Source organism: Poeciliopsis prolifica, unplaced genomic scaffold, assembly GCF_027474105.1.
Source record: "Poeciliopsis prolifica strain line A6 unplaced genomic scaffold, Auburn_PproV2 SCAFFOLD027, whole genome shotgun sequence".
Lineage (NCBI taxonomy): Eukaryota > Metazoa > Chordata > Actinopteri > Cyprinodontiformes > Poeciliidae > Poeciliopsis > Poeciliopsis prolifica.
Window position 1 is genome coordinate 5,694,188 of NW_026562402.1, and position 20,813 is coordinate 5,715,000.

A 20,813-nucleotide genomic window follows, 5' to 3' on the forward strand; every position below is an offset into this window, starting at 1 on the left:
ATGAAATCTAATCTTAGTCTGCTCCGACTGAGGCGTCTGGTTCAGTGTAAAATGTCTCAATAGCATCTACTAAATTCCACACAGTATGCTTGACATGTGAGAACAAAAAAAAGCTTTTTTTCCCCTTTTTTTTGTAACACAACTGCAGGGGGTGTAGATAACATCCAGTGGTTGTTATGGAGACTCCAGACATACTCTGCTGCGGTTCTCTAGCAGCGAGCTTTGGAGATTTTTTTTAACCTCCCTTGCCATCTGCTTGACTGTGTGTGGTGGCAAAATAAGCAGCCTGTCTAGTGGCAACTGGCTAAGAAAATTGGACCCTGGTGTGAGATAGTAAAATTAATTTATATCGCACTTCTAATGCAGAGGATTCACGGCGCTTTGCAAATTAAATTACAAGCATATCTACAATATCAAAAGAAATACTGCAAATAAGTGCAAGTGTCAGAATCCCTAATCAATTTAAAGTAAAAAAAATGTTTCAGTTGCATTTATTTTCTGTATATCTAAGGGTTGAAAGTAAGTTTTGTACTAACAAGATTTTGTAAAAAAAAACAACAATTATTGATTAAGTTAGAATTTTTGTCCCGCTTGAAAAGAAATGTACTCAAATTAAAGTAAAAAATATTTAACTGCAATAAAAGATGAATTTCTTGTCTTTACACATTCTTATCGAAGTCACCAATGAATATGATTTACACCTTTCCATTTTTATGTGACAATCTCCTGTGAACATGTTCTGCTTCGAGAACAAAACGTGCAAGGAAGAGCCCTCCAAAAACAATTAGGTAAAGTTTTTCATCTTAATATTGTCCTAAAATGTATCCTTGCAATATCACTTAAAAAGTTAAAAGTTCTTCCTGGAGTAAGAAATGGATCTCAGCCACCTCATTGGTCCTTTAAGATGAGGTGTAGCACGATCACTACAAGCCAAGGATTTGTCGAAGAAAAAAACAAACGAGCGTGATTGTTTGCATTTTTAAGGCCTTACTTTTGGGGAGGAATGGTTAACCCCCGAACTGGTGCCAGCGGAGGAGGGCTTCAGAGTCTTGGTTCAATGTTTGAAACAGAAAAGAAAAATTCTGCCAACTCTGCTTGGAATATTCAAATCACTGGTTCACAGGCAAAAGTCAAAAACTGCATTTCTTAAAGCCTCTTAAAATTCGTTCAATTAGTCAGAGAGATATTCAAATCTCTGGCACACAGGCTGGGTAGACATTCAATCTTGCTTTGTGTTGCTCTCTTAACTAATCTGTCACAAGCTAAAGACTACTTGTGGGATGGTTATCTATTTAGTGGGGGAGCGAGTGACAATTTTAAATAATGAAAGCAGCGGCTCTCTCATTGTTCATCCCAAAAGCCTGCCAAGCTATTTTGTATTCAGATTATTGTCTTGGAGGCAGAGTGACATACTGCATAGTTTGCTGGTCCAAGCATTAGCATTTCTTTACTTGAAAAGCTGCACTTCATACTGACACTGTCATCATCATGTTGTCACATGTGCTGGTGTGCCAGCACACCAGATGGCAGTTGTCACAAATCCCTAACCCTCACACACATATACACACACGCACACACTCCCTCCCCCCACAGTGATATGACACAATGACAGTAGAGGTGATGGACCTCTCTTCTGCAAATGGTACTGCCCCTGGTGTATTCTTAACCTTTACTGTGCATCACAATGCATCATATCCATAATGAGAAAGGCTTTGTTCGAGTTCTGCGCTGCCGTGAGGAAAATCAAAGAGGATGTGAGCTTCCAGCTTACATTATCCTTCATTTCTGAACATTTATAATCAGCTTCTATTTTTAAAAAAAAAAATCTAATCCATGCATTGGTATAATGCCTTCTCGTGGTTCTTTGGTACTAATGAATGTTAGAGTTTTATGTTGTGTTGAAATGTGGCGATGGTGGTAGGCGTTCGCACTGTAATCAGTGGGTTGCTGGTTCGATCTCTGGTTTCTGTAGTTAGCACTGAGAGAAGGCAGAGGAGTTTGATTTGTCACAAATGATCTGTCTCATTAAAACCTGTTCACAAACTATTAATATGTCAATGAATTCTTAAAATTACATTATATTATTGAACATCTTTTCAGTCCCTTCAGGAACTAATAATAAATGCGACTGTTTATTTACTCGCTGTATAAATCACAGACTATAATCATACATCAACTAAATTCTCAAGAAACTGGAGGGATTGATTGATATAAATTGGCAGTAAACAGATAAAAACTGCATTGATATATGATTGATAATATAATATTTAATCACACTTAGTGTTTAGTCTACACTGTGGAGGGCCACATAAAAAGCTACGGCTGGCCGGATTTGGCCCTCGGGCCTTGAGTTTGACACGTGTATTAAAGTCTTTGGATTCAAGTTTTTTTGGGTATGCAATTCTTTTGCTGATATACTTCATGTTCATGTTGAAGATTTTATGTTTTGGGGATTTTGTGTATACTATCTTTTATTTTATAATTTGCTCCTCAGTACCCCAGGAAAAGTCAGAAAAGTCATCTAGGGTGTATCTACTTCTCTTGCTGACTGCAGGAGAAAGGCCGCAGCCCCCTGACAACCTGAACAGGATTAAATTGGTACAGAAAATGGTTAGATGGATGTAAGGTTGTCCCACTTGCAACTTTGCAAAAACAATGTTTTTCTTTTTTTTAAATTTTAGTTAAAAATGTCTGAAAAGAGCTGACATTCTCTCTCTGGGCTCAGTGCCTCTTAAACTCTGTCCCAAATGCTTGTCTAACAGCTGAGAATTAGACAGTGTTCAAAACAGGCCTGTAATAGTCTAAGCATGTTTTGTTACATAAAACTTGATTTATTGCAGACACAGTGCAAGTTTTGAAAGAACACAGTGTGTGTTCAGTGTGAATGCCGAGAGGGTTGGAAGTGGAAAACAACAATAAGTACTGAGATTACACACCAAGGTACAGAGAGCATTATGTTTGTGTTTGGGAAATATAGTGAAGTTACATTCATTTTTCTATAAACATGACTACTTCCATTGTATTAATTCCTAGCTTCACTTAAAGATGCAAATCTTTAAAATGGTTTACCATTAAAATCAACTTATTAAGATACAAATTTGTTAAGGCACATATTTGTGCTGGATTTTGTTATTGGTATCAGGAATACCTCTTGTTAAATGTAAATACTGTATATAACAAGTTATTCAGATCTTTTTTGATATAAAATAATAAAAATAACCTGAAAACCATTTATGATGTAATTTCCACTACACAAACATGTTCTACTTGTCTGCACGGACATAAAATCCCAGTGAAACATATTAATGCATGAAATCATGATGAAGTATGAAAAGACCCAGGGTCACTATTTAGACTGCACTGCTATCTTTTGTTTACAGGTAAAAAAAAAATCATCAGTTGTTACATTTTCAACTTTGTCTGCCTTTTGGACCCACCTGTTCTGAACGACGATAGTGTATTGATAGAAGCGGTCAATGGTGCAGATCTTCAGGTCAATGCAGGGATGAATAACCCATACAGGGTTGCTGACCGCCACACCTCTGACATGGATGGGTATCTGTGTGAATAGGTCGTCAACCATCAATCATCATTTGATTATGTGATATTCTGCTAAATTCCCATCACATAACATCCATCGATAACATACTGGTTTAGTGTTTATGTCAGAAAATTTGATGTAGAAAACCATTATGGTCTCTCCAGGAATAGTTGGCTTGAATAAAATTTCCAGCTTGACACTTTGAAAGGGTCCAATCTCTCCTCCTCTTACCTAAAAACAGTACACAACACAGCAGGCAAAAAAAGAGAAAGAAACATTATTTGATTTTTTTGGACTAATTTCAGCAAAACATTTCTAAACAAATGTGGGGATTCTTTATAAATCTCATAATCCCATTTTTCACTTGAATTTCAACAAAGGCTAACATAAGCATAACTTAATTTTGATTTTTTACGTCTTAGCCCAGCTTTGTCCAAGCACCAGTGTGCGTGAGCTGGTTTAGTACACTGACATAAGTTTCAGCTCCCGTGTTCACAGATTAAAGCCTGAGATTGGAGCGTGTCACACATGTCTGAGCTACCGTTGGAGCCATGAGCCATCTGCAGTTTTGTCCCAGTGCCTATTTGTCACATGGGAACTATGTGTCGGAAAAACTGTTGTCAACAAAACACGCAATTAAAACGCATATTACTTGATTTATGTTAGCTGATCAGCAATCAGCTTTAACTGTAATCTTAGTGTTTAATCTAACAGGATGAAATAATAATCTAAATCCTCTTTGAAGTTCATTATGGTTTAAAAGAGGATAAGGAAGAGTTGCATGCAGGTGATCGGCTGGGCACTCCTCTGTGTAATGTCAGTACATTGAGAACAATAAAAAACATGAAAGGCATAAGCGGCAGATGCAGCGAATTACTCAATGTTTTAATGGATAATCCACAATTTAAGATGCAGGGTTTAATCATTCGATGTGCACATATCTGTCAAAATGACAACAAAGCTGGAGGCATGCGGGCGCGTGCAACACACAGTCACAAAAAGCAGAGAGAGAGAGAGGTGATGCACCATTAGACCCCCACTAGAAAAACGTAATGAACCCTGATCGGCTTCACAGCTTCGTCTGGGCCACAAGGCATAAGCAGCATCATGGTTAGAACAAAAAACAGAGCGCAGGGTCTTCAGTTGCACTGTAGTCAAGAAAATCAATCTTTGCACGCAGAATAGATCAAACGTCGTGAAGCAGATCAGCGGTTTAGACAAAAGAACTAAACAAACGCATCTGTAGCTAAGAAAAATGCTCCGAAAATTCACACTCGAGAGTGAGGGTAAATCTGTTTCTCATGAGCTCATTGCTTCTCTCTAATCGCAGCTGAAGAATCCACAGTGAAAACATATTGCTTGTTTAAAAATAACCTCACACAGCAGAATGAAATAAAAGTTTGAACGCTTCAGACTATAAGAAGTATTATTAACCCAAAGCAGTTTTCCCACAATGTGAAAACATAATTTCCATCAGGTTGTACAACTCATGCAGATACAGGCACACAGTTAGCAGTATGAGTTTTAAAAGTATTCCCCCAAAAGAATGTTTATTAAAGTTAGTTTTACATATTTAATTGCAATTAAAGTATATGGTACTATTCTACACTTACATTTCCAAGCGTGATATCGCAGTAGTCCATGAAGGTCAGGTTTACATCAAAGGAGAGGTGAGGGTTTATTTCTGTAGAAAATAAGAACGGATTACAGAAGAACAGTGCAGGGTGATGATGTGTTGTGTTTTGGGGGAACAAACAGATCTATACATACAGACAAAATCAACCATGTAACTGTGATGGAACAAAAACACAGGGCTGATCAGTACCTTCGGTTACTCAATGTGAAGATTTAACAAACTGGACACATACAGTTTGGTGCATTTGTATTTGAAGCAATGTTTTAATTTGAGCAGCATGTTTCCACTGACTGGCAGCAATATTTACAGTTTAGTAAATAGAGAAATGATGATAAAAACTAGATGTGACAAATGACAATATGTGACTTTTTCTTTCAAAATATTCAGTTGTTGTTCTGTTGTTCTATTACTTTGTCAAGGATTTCTCAAACATGAATGAAATAATCAAAGCAACATTATAACATGGAATAACAGGGAACAACATTACAATCTAATGTAAAGCTCAAAAAACTCCTTTAAAGTGCTCCTTTAAATATCTAAGAAGTGTGAATGTATACTGCTCATTTAAAAGCTTGTATACAATGTAATATCCCAGATAAAAGAAAACAAGTCACTAAAATGGCGCTGCTTCCAAGTTTTACACTCAAAAAAACATGACAAATTATGAATTACTGACTTTCTGAAAATGTAATTAATTTCCTGTGATTGACCAACGGGGAAGAAAGGGAGAAGAAAAAATGGAGATGCAGCAACACAACTGCCAAAGCCTGTAGAGCAGAAGAAAAAAGCCCTGAATTGCTTATCAAAAGATTCGGCTGTGGAGAGTGCTGAGCACAGCGATGAAGGCTTTAGATGTGAGAGGACATAAAAGAGGAGAGGCATCCTTGTCGCCAGTAGTGAGAGCAAGGTGAACCCTGCGCTTTTACCGAGTCCTCCTTTAGGTTTTTGTTCCCACAAAGACCAGATGTCCCAGCACTGATGACGAGATAAAACCTCTGCTCTCGTCCTTCATTCTAGAATCAGTTTTATGTAAACTCTGGGACTGGAGCTTCACAAAACATTTTTTATAAACAGCTAATCTGCGCAGCGATTCCGGATTTAGGCACAACAGTACGCTGAGTATACATGCTAATATGCTGCTAATGTTCGCCATCTGCTAAACTAAAACGGTGCCCATTTCAGACACTTTTCATGCCTGCCAAATGCTTGCCGGTGCAAAATGAAAAGTCACAATTTTCAACTCTGCAGTGTCAGTCTGTTTGAATATATACTGGAACAAATATGCACATGCCTGCTGCACTTTTGAGATTTCTAGTTGTAAGAAAAAATTTTTTAGGCTAATTTTCTGAGTATTGGAACAAATTTAGAAGTATCTACATGAAATACACCAAATTTGAGGCTGTAAACTGATCAGGTATGGAGACATAAGAGTTTAAATATATTTGCCAGGCACTCTGAAATTTATTTCTGAAAGGAATCTTTCACATATTTAATAAGATCCTCCATAAGTCTTGCACTTGTGAAGCACTGTCTTTCGTCTTATATGCACTGTAGTATTTTTACCAGATTCCATTGGATGGCCCTCCTCTAAACCCAGTGAATAAGAACTCCGGCGACTGGAAAAAGTTAAGTTTTCACTTTCCTACAAGCACAAAAAAGAGAAACACTTGTTCATTACTCATTCATTTTGTGCATGAAGGATTGCATGCACAGCATTATTCCACTTTAAGTTAGAATAACGCTGAACTATTTGACTTCTTTTACACAATAATTCATGTTATTCTGACTTATTTCAATTACTTATAGTTTAAATGTAATACATAAAAGGGGAGAAAATCTTAGCAACTTGTGACACAAAAATCTGTGACCTGCTCTAATAACTCCTTCTTTGAGTCAGAAACCATGACAAGTACACTGCAAAAACACAAAATCTTACCTGGTATTTTTCATAAGATTTTGTGTTTTTGCAGTGTGGAGTAATATATACTGATGGCTGACCGGATCAAAATCCTCAGATGTCCTCCTTGCTGGGGAGAGACGCATGGAGGTGCCCATGCTGAAGAAGCTGGCCAGCGCTCCGTTGTTGGTCAGGGTTATAGTCCGTGAAACACTCTGGCCGACAACGTGCGAACCAAAGTCAATAGACTGGCAGTCAACCTCCGGCTAGAGAGAAAATATCCACAGATAAACACTGTATGGTCAGATGGGTTAATTGCCAATTACTGACAAGCTGCCACCTCATGTTCACAAAGGTTTTGATGCATTAACAAATAAACCAATTAAAGAAGGTGAGCTTAATTAAACTTGTGTACCAACTTAGTCATGAAGTGCTGTTCCTATGAAACTAGATGAAATGAATACAGTGACTAATAGTTCAGTGCCCTCCTTTCTCATGTTCCTCTTCTGTTCTTTTGGACAATGCTATGAAGTTTCACCTGTGAGTAAACATCCCCTGTGTGTATCTCTGCCATATGTGCTTGTTTTTTCCTGTGCCAGATTGTAGTCGGCTCCACTGTTCTCTCGAGCGTATAGCCTTTTGTTTTTTTTTTTTTTTTATTTTTATTTTTTGTATGCTTCTTAGTTTTTATGCCCTTGAGATTTAGGCTTGTTTGGACTGAGCTGCCGTGTACCAAACCTGTGAAGTTATCACTCATGTTTTTTATGCCGTCTGTCTCCAAGCGTACAACTGAGACTTGCCTGTGTCGTTATTACTTTATGTAACAGACACATATCTAAGCACTAGATGCACACTGCACATGTGTGGTAGAGTCAATAAAAATGGACAAAAAAAATGATTGCAAAAAAAAAGGAGAAATTAACCAAGTCGATTAGAAGGCTAATTAAAGAACAGGTAAAAGCATTCTTTTGGTGTTTAATGAGTCTACTCACACTGCATTTCTTTATGGTGCATCTGACCGGCACAGAGAACGGGCCAAATGTTGATTCAAAATAACATTCTCCCTCCAGGTCTTCATTTATCTGCAGCGATCAGACAAGTGAAATTGGGTTCTGACATAGGAGGAAATAAACATTTCATTTCATTTTATTTTGCCTGTTTACTTTTTTGGGGGGTAAAAATTTATCTATTAGCTTAAATTTGTCGTTCACATGTACGTACAACCCAACAATATGGACTTACGTGGCAAATGGTCTGGAACCACTTCAGTGTTAAAGGTAACACTGTACCAAACTACCAGTTTAAAAAAAAAGATAAATAAAAAGGAAAGGCAAGAAACTAAAAGACCTTACAAAACAACAACAGTCATTACTTTGCACTACTTTGAATGATTACAGATGGGTCATAGAAAGCGGTGTGTCCCAATATGCAGGTCATTTTATGTTTGGGGTCTTGGGGTCTGAATAAAGTCCTCACAGGACTTACCAGAGGAAGGAATGTAACCAGCATTTCACAAGACATCCCAGTAGATAAAGAACCAGGAGGCTGGAAGCTGAAACACAAATAAAAGATAGCATTTTAGACAACTTACTGAACAAGTAGTGTTCTCATTTAAGTTCTAGGGTTTAAATGTTTAAAGGATCTCAATTTCAACTGGTTCAAAAATGGTTTCTTCAAGAGTACAACAACACCACTGAACCCCAGAAACCTACATATTACAGTCTTGCAAATATGTAAGATAACAAAATAAAAAAGGATTTACTCACTTTTCCCAAAGCTGTAAAGGTGTGATTTATTATAGATGTTCATGTTTATTTTCATTCACAGCACAGAAAATTTTGATGGAAGCTGAGTCAACGTATAATGAAGGGCAACAGTCAATTTCCAGACCTTAATCAAATCAAGAATCTGTGGCAAGACCTAATTGAAAATGACCCTCTGTCTCACCTAACGTACTACTACTCCGCTGCAGAAAAATGAGGAAACATTTTTAAAATCGTAAATTAAATAATTTGCTTCGCATTAAAATTTATGCATCAAAGGTTTTGGTTGTAATGTGAGAAAACATAAAAACATTTAGTGGAGATTAACATTTTGAAAAACGTTTGTTCAAGTTAAATTTACAGAAAATAAATGACCATGCCTAATTTGACAATCTGTAAAATCAACATACAGTCTGAATAATTTCAGAAAAGTACAGAAAGCAAATGGACCAGTACAGTAGGTTTATTTTGGCCTCCCATTTGAAGTTGTTGGTTCAGTCCTCAGTTGGGGATCTTGGGGCGGATGCAGAATTTACTGCTGTGAAATGGAAACGTATGAAGGCATCCCACCTGGTCATGAGGTGGTAAGTGGGAAACGTCCTACTGTACCTCATAAGCAATTCCCTTTTCATCTACCGGTGAAAAACAAAAAATCACCAGTGCTTTTGCTATTTTCTAACTTCAAGACAGGTGGCATGAAAAGACATGCGAAGAAAAATAGAGCAGTTCACTTGGGATTAAATGCTGAGTGAGGCAGTGTTTGAAAAAGCCTGCTACAGCCCTATATAAACTGCTGCGAATGAGGCCAGCGCGTCCGCTGCAGAGGACTAAAACCACCAGGCTGAAAAATGTGGTTTTACAGTATCAGTGACGATTCTGTGTGCTGAATTACACAGTCGTAGCAAAACCCATCGGCTTCACCCACAGTAAATCAATAAGCAATCTACTCATAAGTCGCAGCGAGAGACCCTCATACTCATTCACAGCCACTTCGAAAACTAATCTACAGAAGCTTCAAAACTGTCTCTGATGTGTCTAAACATCTGAAATAAAACATATTTCCAGAATACTCTCTATCCTACGTTAAATTAGTTTTTTTTAGAGGGGAAAAAAAAACAGCTGAAGAACTAAAAGAATAACTTTTAGATCCTTCATGATGACATTTAGGCCAAATATTGCAATATTCATTTGACAATGAAACTATACTATGCTGTTGAAATAAACATGACCCCAGAAGAAATAGTTCAAACTCAAATGGTTTTCTACTGCAAGAAAAATTAATCATAACTCATTTCAAGTATTTGAGCATACAAAAATAAAATAAAATAAAGAAATAAAGAAATCTTGTCCATTTGCACATTTTGGAGTGACACAAATAAGCCCTTGCATACAAATCTTATGCATTAACGAGGAGCGCACCATCTACAGTCAAGGAGAAAATTTCAACACCTCCTTCATTATTCAGTTCTTCACTAGGAAATGCTTACATATGTAAATGTAAAATTCTTGTAGAAAAACTGATTTAAGTACACGTAAACAACCATACTGACCCAATTTTACTCAATAAAAATGAAGACACTCTGTAACTAAGGATAAAGTTTGAGCAACCTGCACCTTTTGGCTGAAATAACTTCAGTGAAATGCTTTTGGAAACATAGACCAATCCCTGAGGAAATTTAGTTTAGATCTTTCAATGTTCCTTAAAATAACCTGGGTTAATGTTTTAAACATCTGAAAGTATTTATTGCCAAGACATACAGTAAAGTGCTAACATTTGTATTATTTTCAAGTATTCTTAACTTGGACTAAATAAAAAAAAAGTGTTATTATGTACTCAGATTTTTTGCTTCAGCACTTCCTCTACAGGCTTATTTGTTATCTCACATCTGAGTTCAGGAACACACACAACCCAGAAGGATGTTTTCCGCTCAAACCCCCGTTTCTAACACGTGCTGGGAAGAGTCACTAAACGCAGCAGCTACACTGTGGCTTTTTAGCAAATCTGGCAGAAACCAGGCTTTCCCAATTTGTGTCTCAGTAGAGAAACGATGAAGTGGAGCCCACTCTGAAATGGGTGTTGGAGGGGAGGAAGCCATTTTTAGAAATTCAGGGGGCGTAGAGGAAACCATGGGCTGATGTGAAAAAGCCTGGTGTACTCCTCGTTCGCATTGTTCTTTGTGGTCATCACGACTGATCTCAGTATTGTAGGTTTGAATGTGTGACTAACCGGAGTTTTACACACCAGTACACATGAATAATCAAAGCTGGGTGATAAACAAGATAATTACCTTGCCTGCAATTTTAACCAGTCCTGTTTTTACATATTTCTGTGCTATTTATCATGTTCCTTGGCTTTGATGATGTACTGCGATTGGTTGTATGCTGCTTCCTGAAGTGATGTGTAAACACTATATTTCACCAGAGAATAATATTGCAGGAGAATCCATCTTGCCAGGCGCCAAGTTATGCCTCTGTGGCCACGGCAACACTGTTTAAGCCACATAGCAGTGAGAAAAAAGGCCCCAGGAGAGCAAAGTGTAAAATCTCAATAGTACATAATTATACTAGAAATCTGCTGATATGTTATTTTTTTAAATTGATACAAATAATGGTAAAGTGTCCTTTGAAAGTATTCACACCCCCACGTTCTCACATTTGCACCCACAACCCTCAATGTCTATTGTCGAAATAATATGTTATTGACAAAGTAGAACAACGTTCAGAGGAAAAAGGTGAGTGCTGTGAATGTAAAAAGTGTTGCAGATGAGCTAATTCAAAGAGCTGGAGAAAGCTGGGATCTTTTGCGTGTATTAGTTTCCAAATGTGGCCAGAAATTCATGTCTGTAACATGTGAGTAAGGAATGGAGAACTGGAAGGTGATATATTCAGACAAGTGATCCCGCAGCCGCACTCCACAGCAGTGCTGACCCTTCCACAGCCTACAAGACTCTTCGTCCAGTCAGGCAGAATGAGGAGACAAGTCTCCACATCAAGACCTAATGGGAAAGCGGTTCTCAGAGAGTGACCTGGAGAACAATGCATCCCTGCTTGGCCTGTGGGCTGCTGGCAGGCATCACAGAGAGGAGATAGAAGAAACATCGACTGACTCATTTATCGGGGACTCGTGAGAGGAGCTGTGCGCGTGGAGATCCAAGCCGGCGTCCATATGTGGGAGGACAGGCTTTGCGTTCACGCATATTCCATCATTTTTTAAAAATGACAAATGGTGGCAGGGTTTCTATCTGCTGGTGGAAGAGAGAGTGCTAATAATAAGTGTCCTGAAGGCTTTTAACAGATGATGCCCATTTTTCCACATGTTAATTTAGGAGGCCACTATATCACAATTTTTCTATATTTTTAGAGGAAATTCAACACTAAAGATTACCAACTCTATGGAGTTTTAATAGCTAATAATAATAATGCAACACATGGAGCACTGTTGACTAAATATAATAAAAGCTACATGAGATGAGCAGTGCTGTTGATTTGTGTCTCTTTCAGCCACTGTATATGAGAGGAATAGTAAATTTTTCATCAGATTCAGTTTGTTTTAACTGCACTGATAAACTATGTTGTTTTATTAACTTCCTTCAATTCAAAGTGACTCTTTTATGCCTTTTCAAAACAGACAAACAAAAAAAGACATTTCTTTGGGTTGAATGTTTGACTACTCAACCAAACTTGAGTATTACCTTCGTCAAGCATTACTGAAGCTAAGGGGAGCTTCTTAGTTAATCCAACTAAGAACAGCAAACGGCAAGCAACAGTTGCAGACAAACTCTTTACTCTTTTGCTTACTTGACAGAGATGAAGTCCGTCAGCTCTGCAGAGATTCTGACAAACCTGCAAATACTAATAGTGTAGGAGATGTTCGTCAGGACAATTTTCTTCTTATACCTCTTCCCAACTTCAAAGTCCTAGAACACATCGCTTACATTAGTCAGCAGAAAAAAAATATAAAATTCCACATTGCATGATTAAGTAACTGCTGCTATACATTGCGTATATTTTTTGGGGTGGCACTTTTACAAAAGTTAGTACCTTAAAGAGGGCGACTTCTGGATTACTGGAGAATGGAGGCCGTTTCAGAGTCTTACTAGCAGTCGCATGTAACATCCCGCTCTCCATGCTGAATTCAGCTTCCTTAACTTCTGACTTTGGAGAGGATAAGACAGGCTTCTGTGTCTATGAAGCAGAAGAAAAGCTATTGAAAACACATTCCACACCAGATGTGTACATAAACTGTGGAAACAGGCAAACAATCTCTTTTTGCAGTCTGTCTGACATTACATGAGATTACGTATTTCAGGTCCTCGATCTTTCAGTCATTATTCGAAGAAATAATGCTCACAATACAAAAACAGCTGTATATGGAGCTCATTCCCCAAATATGACCAAAAAGTCATGTAATAATTCAAATTACATCGAAAACTGTGTGGTTTGGTAGCCTCGTATTTGGAGTTTCGTTTCTTTCAAACTGCTGCAAACACTTTGTCACAAAAAGAACATCTAATCGCCATCCTCCTTCCCCACGATTCCCCTCGTTAGCTTTGTTGTTTTGTTGCATTTGACTGCTGTACTGGACTGTAGCCTTTAATGAGGGCATCAGTCTGATCTGTATGTTCGCAGGAGAGATCCCTTCCACTTGACTTGTCACACGCTCAGATCTCTGAGCTGCAACGCTGTGTTCGCTCTGAAGCCTCAAAGGAACCAACGCAATGGGAAGTGAAGCCTGTCGCCCTTCATTTCAGCTGCTTCAGAATGCTGAATAAGACAGTGAGCCAACACACCTCTGCGGCAGTGAGCTAATTTAGAGACACTCCTACTCTTGTTGTTCTTTCTAAACTTTTGGGGATTGCTGAAAATACATGTAATAGTTAATAGTTACTTTAAGGAGTTCTCTAAGCGTAGCTCCATCAGATATTCTCTTGCAACCTCCAATTGAATTGACTGAAAGTTTGAAAGGACGGTTTAAAGGTAACCGGGAATTTTCTACAAATAACAACCCTGAATCCTTTTCTTCTATTGTTAAATGTTACAGTACATCCAATCCTGCACTGGGTATTTGTGTCTGGCACATAAATATTTAATATGTTCTCTTTTCCAATCCAGGAGCTCAGTGAAAGTTTGGTAATGTTTCTGTTGCCTAAAGAAAAGATTCCCACAATATTTATTATAAATACCACCTCAGTTTATTATCAAGTTTAAAAAAAAAGAAGAAAAGAAACAAGCTGGCAGAATGGACACATTTTGGACACATTAATAACTAGGTTTGCTAGCATTTTATTTTTCTGCTGTTTGAGTTTCCCTAGCTCCTGTCCATCTTGAATCTTTCTCATGAATAGGTATTGCGATGTTTGTAGTCTGACTTATTATTTCTGTCCTTCCATTCATTCCCTTTGATTTACTCATCATTGATCTTCTCCCTCAGCTGCTCTCAATCTGGTTGTCTCCCACATGTTCCCGTCTCACAGTTACCAGTTTGTGTTTTGGGAATTTATTACAACTGCATGCCCTGAACTTCTTATTTTAGATTTTTTTTAATTTTTTTTTTTTTATATCATCTTGGCCCTATGGCTAAGTGTCCAAGTGTATTACACTAATCTTTGCCTGGGTGCTTGAGTACTACAATAACAACATCTGTCAGTTAACAAACATGCAACATTGCAGATTGATATTTGCACAAAACTTTAATGATTACGATTTGTAGTAATGACGGAATCCCGTAAACTTTTGTTTTGAAGATAAAAACGGAAACTTATGTCTTTGGAAAACATCATCTCCCCTGTACATGGAAAGAACAAGTGTAGATTTAATCACCTACCTTGTTACCCCATGTCTATGCTTTACTTTAATGGTTGATGTTTAGGTTTATTGTATTCTTAGAAAAATAACAAAAATAATTTGAGTAATAAAATAACCACTGTTTTTGTTATCATCATCATTTTAGACAGAGATTTTGCAAAAGTAAAATAGAAGTAGAAGCTGTTCCTAAATAGCTTCGAAGCAGGCAGGTAGATATTATTGTCACTTACTAATAGTGTGTGTGTCAGTAGAAATGTGTGCCATCATCTCAAAGTGTGCTCTTGGTGACACCTCCTATAGCAGGTCAGCTGTAAATGTGCTGTCATATTTATCCATCTGTTTTTTGACACACTGTGTCAACGGAAAAATGCCAAAACTCTAGCATACACAGCGCCTAAACTTTACAGGTACGTATTTTCGATCAAACTGGAGTCCTTCAGAGGAAGGATTTTTTTGTAACGTCAACACACCTGACATTTAATGATTAAGTTTGGCCTCCTGGGACATGTCTATCCATATGGGCAAACATCTCAGATACTATAGCTGAGTTTCACACAGGCTTGTGCTACTTGACCTGACAGATTGTGTTATTCTATGTCTCTTCACCTGCCTGAAATAAGATTCCCTGTAAGCATGAGGAGGTTCATATGATATTCCACCCTGATCCCAATACCTCAATAAGCACCTCACCACCAAGCACTTGGAGCCTCTGCTGCTCCCTGCAGAATATTTACATGGCTGCTGAGTAGTACATGATTTATGGCTCTTTATTTTTAGCAGTTCAGGTGAATTTGCGTTAGGCTGGAAGGTTGTGATGTTTTAGCGCACCTTGCATTCTTGTTCCCACAGCCCGGAAAATTCTGGCTCTGCGAGGAAGTCACTAGTGGTGCCGTATTCTGTGTGTTTGTGGACAATTTCGTCCATTTCCTCCATTTCGATTTCAAAGCTTTCACTGTCAGAGGAGGTTGAAGAAGACTCGGAGATGCACTCTCTCTTATGCTGGGAAAATGTAAAGAAACACATTTGAGACCTCACATACGAACACCAACATCATACCCCTTGAACTTTTTCACATTTTGTCACGTAACAACTAATTTATTGTATCACGCTCCCATTTTATGTGTTAAATCAACCTGTCGCTGGCTTTATGTTTAGAATCGCTGTCCCGCTGGAAGGTGAGCCTCCACACCAGTGTAAAGTCTTTTGTGACGTCTAAAGCTGAGCTTACACTGCATGACTCTTTCAGTAGCTGTATTTGGCTCTAGCTCAAACTGTACGACTACATCGCAGGGTTCAATAATTCACAGCTCACAAATGATAACTTCTCATATAATAGGTGCATACTCTTGAAATCAGAACCGCAAAGAAGAAAATTTTGCAAATAAGGAAATGCTCGCCTTAGGATGAGAGGATCCTCCACAAAAATCAAATGACTCCCAGTCCTTACCATACTGCGCTGTGAAAAGTGTAAAAGACAGTCTCTTTGACTTCCACTTTGTGTTGGCGTATGCACAGTGTGAGAGGTTCAGAGTTTGTTTTGAAGCGGATTAAACAGGGCTGATGTGAATGCACCCTTAAAAGTCTCTTTAATCAAGCAAAACAGCTGTATCTGTACAGAGTGTATTTAGAAACTAGGAATTTGAGTTTGTAGAGGCGTTTATCTGAGTAAACGTAGCTAACTGCAAATGCACGCCGCACTTCTCAGACTATTGTCAAAAAGATGTTCAAATAATATGCTCTTTTCTTCTGTTAGTCACTATTTTCTGCTGTCAATCATATGAAATCCCAGGAAAAAGTATTGAACTTTGGTAGTTATTAAATGCCCAAATGTGAAAAACTCCAAGGTGTGTTAATACTTTATGGGACACAATAGCATCACAGACGCTGAGACCTTCTCACCAATTCTGGTGATGGAGGGCCTGATGGAGGGTGAGGCTCCAGATAAGACAGGAGCACCTCTCTTCCTTCCCTCAAAGACAAGAACTTGTCATGAGGTGAGAGACTGGGAGGCGGCACCTTGCTCCTCTTCTTTAGCAGCTGTTCCTCCTGAAGAATTTTTGCAACAATCTCCAGTCTCTTTGACTTCTGCCTTTTTTCGAATTCCCTTAGAGGTATAAATCAACAACACTGCATTATGCTGAAATGGGGTCATGTATTCCTCAGCACACAGAGAGAAAACACCCACACGTTGCTGCACAGAGTGGGAGTAGAGGACATACATGAAGCGAAGGAAAGAAAAGGAGAGAAGAGGACATACTGTTGTTTTCGTTTTTTCTCCTCTTGCTGTCTCTTCAGGTACATTTGTTTGAAACTGTTGAAGCCTTGAGCCTCCAGGGAAGCTTTTAGTTGTCTTTCGTCATGTTCTTTCTTCAGGACTTTATTTTTGGCTCTTTTCTGCTGATCACGTAAAATCTCCTAAAGTAGCAGAGCCAAATTGGGAATCATATATTTGACAGAAGCATAATTATCCTTAATTAGAAAATAGGTACATCAGGGGAAGTATGTATTATTCATACAGACTGCATGCCATATGCATGCATAATAAAAAATTATTTAAAAAACCATTTGATTAAAGCAGAAATTGTGTTGTTGCTTTTAATAACTCTAAAATGACAACGTATAAGTAGGCCTATGCCACATGAGGCATCAGCAGGAAAAAAACAAACAAATCTGAGACAAAAGATAAAACACTTAAGTTCTGTTCTGCTGCTTACTTGATTGGCTGCTATGTTAGACTTTAGAGATTCAACAGCCTGTATCCTCCTTTCGATAAACTCCCTGTTCTGCTGCTCCTTCTCCACCACTTGCTGATGCAACCTAGAAATAATATGCACACAAACAGCAGAGTAGAGGTGTAGAGAAAACACGAGCGCGTTTGCTGTTTGGCAGAGGAGCAAACTCCACACGCAGCACAAAGCCTTAGACATCAGATGTGACTTAACAAAGCTATCCGTTCTTTATTTTTACGTCTTGTGACTGTGTTTTGGTGACGCGGGTTCTTGCACATGGAAAAATGTCAACACTTTTAATAAACACTAATTTTCATCACATGTGCCCTATAATGAGTGTAATGGAACTGTCAAAAATGTTGCTTAGCATTCCTAATTAAACAGCTGATGCTGACAAAGCAGCTATAAAGAAATATAAGCAAAGCTTATTCATACAGAAGCAACACAGTGTCTGCTTAAGCGTTTGTGGTAAATTTTTATTTGACCAGAGGCGATTGTTGTGAAAACCCTGTGCTCCTTACAAACTAATGTACATATATCACAATTAGGTCCACAATTTGACCCATCTATATTTCAGTGAGATAGTCTGACACCAAAAGAAAACATTGAAACATCTCCTCTTTTGGATTCCATAAATACAGTACAATCTGAACTTGCATCGTAAGTAATTCTCTTCAACGTTGAATTATCTAGTTTGCATTTTAGCAGTCTAAGTATTTTAGATTTTAAACTAGAGATGACTAAATGTAGTCAAGACTCTTCAAAAACAGCTAAATAACTCTTTAGCACCAAGTAGCAACATGAAAATTAGAAGCCAGTTGAGTCATTATTCAATGAATCAACTCATTTCTTACAGTACTTACACTGTGGACAACACAGAAAGGGCCTTTTTTCCATTGACTATATATGCAAATCTTGTATGGGGCACAAGTGACAGAACAATCTTATTTTTCAAAGTGGACAAAAGCCATGATGTTCATATTATGAACTAGTAGCAGATTTTGGTCCCTTTTGTTCTCATCTACAACACTGGTGTCAGAATCAAAGCACTTGCATATGTCCTGTCTATTTTCCATTTAATATACTGACGCTGCGCCAGTGAACAATCAATAGGACAGACCGACTTCCCTAAAAGTCTTCAGAGACAGTGACTATCTTGTTGTGATGTGACTCTGTTCACGGTTTATTGGGGATTACCTTTTATTGCTCTGCCTCAAGTACTTGGCAGCTATCTTTCGGTTTGCTCGAAACTCTTCAGCCTTCCTTTGACGTTCAATCTCCTCCTCCTTCAGCTTCGCTGCCTGTTCACTATCAGAACACAAACAAGATTTCAAAACATTAAGGAAAAGTGTTTTCCTCACTCCTATATGAGTGGAAAAGAAAAGGGTTTGATCAATTAAGACATGAAGATCAGGATACGATAACGTATGTATTCTGTTTCAGTGTGATGAACGACGCAAGCTGTCGTTGGCCATACTCCATGAAAAGCTTTATCCTGCGTTGACGGTTCTGGCTGACTTTCCTCTCCTGCTCCAACCTTGTGACCGCCTTCTGCGCTTTAAGGACCTCGAAGAGCTGCTCTTCTTCCTCCACCTCTTGGCGTAGTTCGGAGACGTGTCCACGTTCCACCTCCATCACGTTCAGCTCCAGCCTTAGGAGAGCAGAAATTTGAAAGTAAGCAAAACAAAATGTGCCGTCATCTTGCTAATGCAGGATTTAATCTAGTGCTTAACATAGGACTGCAGATAGGAGTCTGCAAGGGTTTATAAAACATTGAAACTGAAAAATAGTTTTGCAATGTTTGGAAATAAAAACCAACTTCATTTTATCTACAACTCAGCAATAAAACATAAGAAACTCTCGACAGTGAAGTCTTTCTCTTGGTTTCAAAGTTATTCCTCGTATTGGCTGTCTCGTTCTTTTTTGTTTACTTCCTCAAACTAGAGGCAGTGATCAAATAAGAGCTAATGAGAGAACTGCCCTTTTCATGCAGTTGGAGTGCCTGTCAAACCATGTTGGAACAAACAAACCGTCTTCATGTTGAACCCACTCGAGTTGCCTCAGTTGGGCTTGGATTTGGCCTTCCAGCTCTACTTCATTCTGCAGGTTTTGACACAACAGCTCAAGCTGGGTTCCCAGTCGAAACACCGCCACACTGTTAATTAAGAACAGGCATGAGTGGAAAGAGAAAAATAGCTTGGGTCAGCAGCACAAAGTACAGAATACTTAAAGATCTGCAGAAAATGCAGATGAGTCTATTTATTTTATATTCACCTGTTATCTTTTGCCTTCTGATGCTCTATTTCCCACTCCAGTTGGTTCTTCTGCTCCATGCAGCTTTCAATATTATAACGGCAAATTTTCAGCTTTTCGCTAAAAAGAAAAAACAAAGTTGGAAAATGAAAAGTTACACTGGTGAAAAAAAATATTTTTTTACATCTTGACATGTTAAATCCACAAACTTGAATATACATAAACTTTATTATTTTTATTTTGAAATATGGCAAAATGTGCAACAGTTGAATTTTAAAAGAAACTAATTAAGTCAGTATATTCTGGAAGTGGACAAATTTATTTTGATTGGTGTAAAATACTGGAATTATTATTCTTTTTCTTCGGGTTTATAAAACATTAAAACTGAGCTACATTTTGTGACCGATGAAAAATGCTCTTATTAGGGGAAACCACTGCAGACTGTAACATAACAGATGCAGACCTTTCGAAAGCCAGCTGTGCTTATGTTCCTTTAAACCAATGCTTAGTCAGACAGCACTAAAGCTCCACACTGACCACTGCTGCTTTGTGCTGAATGATGATGACTGACATTTTTATGGAGACTGCATCACAGTTCATCAGGTGCTTAATGGCTTGCCATGGAGACAAATAAAAACAGGGGAGAAAAGTGAAGGGAGAGGTCATTACGAGAAATGTTCGCTCTCTGACAGGAATGATTTCCCGCAAACTGCTGAATCAATTGGTACAGAAATTATTTCCCCCGTGTGACAAGGGCAACAGAGCGAAGATGATGGAAAACAGGAAAAACAAAACAAAACAAAGGAAACAATCTGTACAAAGCCTCAAACCTCAGCACAAATCATTTGAGACAATGAAACTGGCGTGGATGTGGATGTGGATGTGTATGGCGGAGTTTGCCGATTCCAGAGAGGCACATGCAATTTGATCCGGGTTAAGCAGTTAGCTCTAGAGGTCGATGAGTGCCAGGTCCAGACCTGGCTTTCTGCATGTCATGCTCCTTCTGTCGAGTCAACGCGTCCAGCTGGTCCAAGTTTCGTCTCAGCTTGAACATCCGTGCTATCTCGGCAAAACTCCTCTGCTTGCTATTGTCGGCCTCAGGCGCAAGGGCACTGTCGCCGGCGCCCTTGCCTTCATCCTTGCCTTCATCCTTGCCTTCATCCTTGTCTTCATCCTTGTCTTTGTCCTT

At 38.5% G+C, this 20,813-nt stretch overlaps 1 protein-coding gene across 1 annotated transcript in view; it reads right to left on the reverse strand.

Moving 5' to 3' along the window:
• The window catches only part of cfap74 (cilia and flagella associated protein 74), a 49,071-nt gene that overhangs the window by 25,030 nt on the left and 3,228 nt on the right, over window positions 1-20,813 (reverse strand). The window contains exons 4-21 of the mRNA XM_055048383.1: window positions 20,602-20,813; window positions 19,646-19,744; window positions 19,422-19,526; window positions 18,849-19,022; window positions 18,569-18,679; window positions 17,357-17,459; window positions 16,900-17,057; window positions 16,542-16,746; window positions 15,471-15,641; window positions 12,879-13,022; window positions 12,636-12,754; window positions 8,560-8,626; window positions 8,067-8,156; window positions 7,176-7,340; window positions 6,741-6,819; window positions 5,155-5,225; window positions 3,650-3,772; window positions 3,438-3,559 (exon numbers count right to left, since the gene is read on the reverse strand). The exon at window positions 20,602-20,813 is cut by the window's right edge and continues 49 nt beyond it. Coding sequence (XP_054904358.1) covers window positions 3,438-3,559; window positions 3,650-3,772; window positions 5,155-5,225; window positions 6,741-6,819; window positions 7,176-7,340; window positions 8,067-8,156; window positions 8,560-8,626; window positions 12,636-12,754; window positions 12,879-13,022; window positions 15,471-15,641; window positions 16,542-16,746; window positions 16,900-17,057; window positions 17,357-17,459; window positions 18,569-18,679; window positions 18,849-19,022; window positions 19,422-19,526; window positions 19,646-19,744; window positions 20,602-20,813 — 2,318 coding nt within the window. The remainder of the gene's footprint in view (window positions 1-3,437; window positions 3,560-3,649; window positions 3,773-5,154; window positions 5,226-6,740; window positions 6,820-7,175; window positions 7,341-8,066; window positions 8,157-8,559; window positions 8,627-12,635; window positions 12,755-12,878; window positions 13,023-15,470; window positions 15,642-16,541; window positions 16,747-16,899; window positions 17,058-17,356; window positions 17,460-18,568; window positions 18,680-18,848; window positions 19,023-19,421; window positions 19,527-19,645; window positions 19,745-20,601) is intronic.